General features: G+C 36.1%; 1 protein-coding gene across 3 annotated transcripts in view; it reads right to left on the minus strand.

The window, feature by feature from the left end:
* The window catches only part of sh3gl1b (SH3-domain GRB2-like 1b), a 34,374-nt gene extending 31,508 nt beyond the window's left edge, over positions 1 to 2,866 (minus strand). The window contains exon 1 of one of the 3 annotated variants that reach the window (XM_034306425.2): positions 2,420 to 2,866. In XM_034306425.2, coding sequence (XP_034162316.1) covers positions 2,420 to 2,464 — 45 coding nt within the window. In that variant the 5' untranslated portion in view covers positions 2,465 to 2,866. Of the gene's footprint in view, positions 1 to 1,296; positions 2,158 to 2,419 lie in introns of those variants that run through there. The other 2 variants (XM_034306426.2, XM_053235896.1) reach the window with 2 other exon arrangements.
* Positions 2,867 to 6,065: the final 3,199 nt, after the last annotated feature.

Here is a 6,065-nt window from a genome sequence, read left to right on the forward strand (position 1 = left end):
ATCCCAATTCTGGAAGATATTTTTATGAGTCATAATATACAGGTTTGCTAAGAAACTTCCGGCAAAACTTTCAAGTTTCTTTAAAAAAACAAAACAAAACTGTAGATAACCTCAGTTTAGTGATACTTTAAAAAAAATTAAAAAAAAAATACTGAAAACCATGAAAATACTGAAAATTCTGTATGAAATTTTAACATCAACTCAGCTCCTTCCAATTGGTTTATAATTATTAACAAAACAAAAACAAGGAATATGTAAAAAAAGATATCACAATATCCATGATGTTATGTTTATCACAATATCGATATTATATCACAAAATCCTTTCTCCGTGTTTCTTTTATTTATACCACATCACTGTTGAATTTTTGATTTCGAAAGTGTTGATTAACTTTCTATAACTGCAGCACGGACAGCTACAAATCACAGATTTATATTAATGCGCTTTATATTACCACAAACTGCATTTTTAACATCAAGAGAGAGGGAAAAAAAAAAAGAAGAGGAAAGCTTCCACAATATTAAAGTAACTATAAATGGATAAACAGTCATTCTTTAATAAATAAGCCACTGTAATTGTTGGTAAATTGCTGTGGTATAAGAGGAATAAAACACTTTTTTTTAGGATGTGCTGTTATTGGAAAATAATCGCCTTCATGGTGGTAAGAGTGACTCGGCTTCATCACACCAGGCTGTCGTTGATTATTTTCCTGTAACAGCACGACACTGAGTGTTTCTTTCCTCACTAAAACATACTTGAAACACACTTCAGTAAAAAAAAAAAAAGTTGTGAAAGTGGAGAGGAAAAGAGTTGTTTGGATTTGTTGCTTCAATTTAAGAGAACTTATTCATGTAAGACCAAAAGTGATCGCGCTTTGAACAATATTCTAGCAGTTTTCCGTCAGAGAATAAAGATGAAACCGCAGCGGGGTCACGGCACCGGTGTACGAAGCCACAAGAAGATACGACAATGTACTGAGGAATATAATATCAGGATGGACGGATGGTTGAATCGGTTGTTCGCCGTGAAGTAAACGTCTAAGCTAGGCATCGAGAAGGCGGATTATCTGCACTGATTATCTGCACTGGGGCACAATTTCCATATCGGAGCGTCCCGCGTGTATTAACTCTAGTACTACAGCGTGTCCCAAAAGTCTCCATACAGAGAGGAAATGATCACTTTTTAGCAAAACATCTTCCAAACTTTTTCACATTTAGTTTATATTCTATTTATTGTTTTCAGATAGACTTTAAGAACGCCTTTGACAAAAGAAGAAGGTATTGAAATCATTCTCACGGCTGGATCGGGAAGCTGTCACAAGGTTGCGATGGACTTTAACAGGAAACATGGCGAGCGCATCGTACACCACACTGCTGCCAAACTTATTAACAAATTCATAAAGACTGGAAGTGTTGAAGATCAATCGAGAAGTGACGTCCATCCACGAACATCTACTGACGAGGAGACAAACGACGTGCTGCTGACAAACACAGTCCCCTACGTATGGAGACTTTTGGGACACGCTTTATATATTATTACTAAAGTCAGGATCTGTGTTTGCATCGCTTCTTAATCACGCCTCGGTGAGAAACGAGCAGGAAAATGAACTGCTTTCTGTAAAAGCGCAGCAGTGGGCGGCCAGGCGAGACGAGACGAGACGAGGCGTTTCAAACCCACAACCCACTCAACATCTAGCTGCTCTGAAAACCCAAACCAATGCTTAATAAAGGGGAACTTTTTAAAGGTGCGTGATGGAGGAAACCGTGGTTTAGCGGACTCAGCATGATCCCAAGCTTAACCCACATCTACAGTCACTTACATGGATCTTTCTTTTCTTTCTTTCTTTTCTTTTTTTTTTTTTTTTCCCAGGCCAGTTATAGCAAACGTGGCACATACTTTCCTAACTGGTCTAACCTCCAAACCAGTGTTCTGGCACTGCAGAAGACCAGTAACCCTGAGAGCGGAGTGGTATAAAGCTTGTTAAACTCGTCCTATGTGCAGATTTACAGTGTGCTGAATGCAATGTGGTTTTTTCCTTTTCTTTTTTTTTTTTTTTGCAGGAAAACCTGCAGGAGCACAGCTGTGACATGTCAGCAAAGATACACACTCAAAGTTAGTTTAACAAGACAATAAATATCCCAATATAGACATTATTATTCATTGCTATGTATTCATTATATACATATACATATATATATTCATATTCACTCAGCTGGAGTTATAAACAGTTATAACCCAGTTATTAACTCTAATGAACAGTTTTAACGCTATACAAAGCTGTAAAACTTTATTATGATTTAATTACAGCCTTCCTAACAGGACATGGACATGACCTGATATTTTTAAAAACGACTTTTTGTAGATTTTAGGTAGAAGTTTTAAAAAAACAAAACAAAACAAAGAAGTTATAAGAACAAACCTGGCTTGCTTTGTAAAACTGCTTCTTTAAGCCCGCGACAGACATCTTTAAACAGACTCCTTGGTTTCTTTTTCGACGCAGGAATCTGATAAACTTCTAAAAAAACCCCGAGAGTAAAGAAAAGAAGAGTTAATGAGGAAAGCAGGCGCAGGAATGGGGCTCAGTGCGCGGTGGAAATGTTAGCGTTAGCTCAGCAACTCCTCTTCCACATCCAGCGGCTAACGGATTCCTGCTGCTTTTGTTTGGATTGTTCTTTCTTGTAAACGTTAATCCAGCGCTTGTGGTGCAAACAGTGTTTTTTTTTATTTTTTTAATGTTTTAAAAAATGACTTCTTGGCTTGAAAAATATCCGTGAAAATGTTACACAGGCTCAGCAGACACGTCCTCCTTTTACAGCTCAATGGAGCAGCGCTTGTAAAGCAGAGTCCAGCTAGCGGTCCTGCACTCTGGAGTTACGGCTCCTTGCGCATGCGCGGTGCGGCTTCTGAGCGCCAGTAGGGGACAAAATGCAGGCAACAGCGCCATCTAGTGGACGCGAGCTGTAGCTACACGAGCTGGTACTTTCTAGAACACTGACAAGTTAATAATAATAATAATAATAATAATAATAATAATAATAATAAATAATCTGTTACTAATCCAAATGAGAGCTCAGTCAGAATCAAAACATTCCTGTTTACACCTAAATCAGAGCAGTAAGTCGATTGTGAGTTCTCCACATAAATTTTTCTATCTGACTGAATGAAGTGAGTTTATATGCTTATAATAATCTGTTAAATAGCAGAGTGTAAACCTTTGTGTATGGTTAGTTTTACTAAAGGAATCCGCATATGTGTCCATCCATTTACTTATCCTGCACAGTGTCGCCTGGAGGTTCTCCCAGCGGACTCGGGGCACAAGGAGGGGGACACCTTGGACGGGGTGCCAACCCTTCGCAGAGCACAATCACACACACACACACACACACACACACACACACACACACACTCATTCACACACTATGGACAATTTGGAACAACCAATCAGCCTACAAAGCATGTCTTTGGACTAGAGGAGGAAACCAGAGTACCTGGAGGAAACCCCCGAAGCATGGGGAGAACATGCACAGCTCTGGTTTTGGTTCAGTTTGGCCTAGGAAAAAAAAAAACATTTACACAAAATTTTACTAAAAAAAAAAATGTATAAATGAGGCCCTGTGACTTTTTACCTTTGGTCACATTAGCAGATGATTAAAGGCATTATATATCTGTTATACTGTGCTTTTCATGTTATTTTCAAGAAGTAGAGCATCCTAAATGTCGGGCAGATATGAGCAACTTTACAAACTCTTTTTCTCACTGTACATTTACATCTTACACAAAAGATAATTTAAAAAACATTAAAATTAAGCATGGGGTGAACATGCAAAGTCCATGCACACAGGGCGGAGGTGGGATTCGAACCCCCAACCCAGTGGTTAGCACTAAGCCACCGTGCACCCCTAATAACAACAACAACGACAACAACAACAACAACAACAACAACACTACTCTGAATGAGAGCTCAGATGGAATCAAAACGTTCATGTATACACCTAAATCGGAATACAGTAAATCGATCCGAATAAAAATTTCTATCAGACTGAATAAAGTGAGTTAATGTCCTTATAACAGTCTGTTAAATAGCAGAGTGTAAACCTTTGTGTATGGTTACTTCTACTGTAGGAATCTGCATATGTGTGTTTGGGTTATAAAGTTCAGCGTATAATATTCACTAAACATTTAACAAGGATCTAGAACAATGACATGATTACGAGAGAGAGATGGAGGGAGAGTGAGAGAGAGAGAGAGAGAGAGAGAGAGAGTGGGGGGAGGGAGAGTAAAAACTTTGCTAAAAGTTTTTGGCTGAGCTTTTAACCCATTACACCCCAAAATGTGATCTCCACTCCTCCAAAACTTTTATGCTCCAAAACTGTGGAACTCAGAGAGAAACCCAGTCTTTTAGTGTATTTAAATCTTCTCTTAAACTTATTTCTTTACGATTGCTTTTACTTGATTACTTAGTTTTTTTGTTTTTGTTATTTCATTATTATTATTACTATTATTGTTGTTAATAATTGAATTGCATTTTATTATTAACTTTTTTTATACATGTCTATATCCTCTTATGTAAAGCTCCTTGAGAGACTTTTTTATAAATTATAATAAAAGCTCTATTTCTCGTGTTATTCCCAAACAGTGGGCCTTTATTTTTCAAGCGTATCAAGCTGGATACAAATTTGGATTAAATCTATTAGTAAGTCAGTTGTAGGAGTTTTACATTTACACAATTTAGCAGACACTGTTATCCAGAGCAACTTACAAAAGTACCTTGTAGCCTCTATCAAAAATATTCTCAGGCTAATTCATTAGATCAGGGACAAAGAGTAGCATCTAGCTAAAAATCCTGTTGGAGGAGGTTACAACATGAAAGAAATCTGATGTTTATGAAAATCCAGTTAGTTCGGATCCTACCTTTACGTTTTGCTCCTGAGTTTGTATAAATTTACATATAAGGAAATTCATGAATGTGGACCTCGATTTGTTGGCTTCTGATTGTATAAATGAGTCAGTACAACTCCTAATTCTACCTCTGAGAAACTCCTTTTCTTTCTGCATTTTTGTTCTCATTTTGCACCTTCAGCTCTCTGTGAGCTTTACCTTTTATGGAGTTTTGTAATGTGCATGCGCTTTGCACTTTTACGGTTGATTTGGCATTCAATAACATACTCACGTGAGTACAAAATAAATCTGTTTTATCGGGAAAAAAACATTTACACATCATTTTCTAAAAAATTTATAAATAAAGCCCATTGACTTTTTACCTTTGGTGACATTAGCAGATGAATAAAGGGATTATAAATCTGTTATACTGTGCATTTAGAGCATCCTAAATGTCTGGCAGATATGAGCAACTTTACAAACTCTTTTTCTCACTGTACATTTACAACTTACACGTGGATAATGATTTGCCAAAATTAAAAAAAAAAAAAAAAAAAAAAATTTAAGCAGCTTTATTAAAAAGCTGAATAAAGCTGAATATTTAAAACAATAATTTTATCTGTTACTTGTCAGCATGAAGAACTTTTTTCTTTACACAATATTCTTCTTCTTTTTCTACTCCTTAAAGGTGTATTTTTTATTTTATTTATTTATTTATTTTTTTAATAAACATTACACTTTATAAAGCAGCCTTGGGTGTTGGAAAGACAATAAATTGAACATATACATAACTGCATATACTGTATGAGTAGGTGCTATAATAGCACTGACGATGCTCACAATTTACCTTCATATCAATGTATTATCATTTCACTCAGTTAGGTTTTTTTAGTCACTGCTACTGATGCATATCGCTCAGAAATGACACTACTGTCCAGTGCAAGCAGTGGCACAGACGTGATATTTATACTAACAAATCCTGATAGCTGCAGTTCAGATATTGACCACAGGGAGGCAGCAAATCTTACATGTTGTATTATGATTTATGTAACGTAACTTGGTTGTTCATAATGTTCTTTATCCTAAAAAAATATACTGTACAAGAAAAATATATATCAGTAATTAAAATTCTGAAATATTTTAGTACATTTTCTAAATATAGGATTATAAATAATTCTATAATTCTG

Source organism: Pangasianodon hypophthalmus, chromosome 8, assembly GCF_027358585.1.
Source record: "Pangasianodon hypophthalmus isolate fPanHyp1 chromosome 8, fPanHyp1.pri, whole genome shotgun sequence".
Lineage (NCBI taxonomy): Eukaryota > Metazoa > Chordata > Actinopteri > Siluriformes > Pangasiidae > Pangasianodon > Pangasianodon hypophthalmus.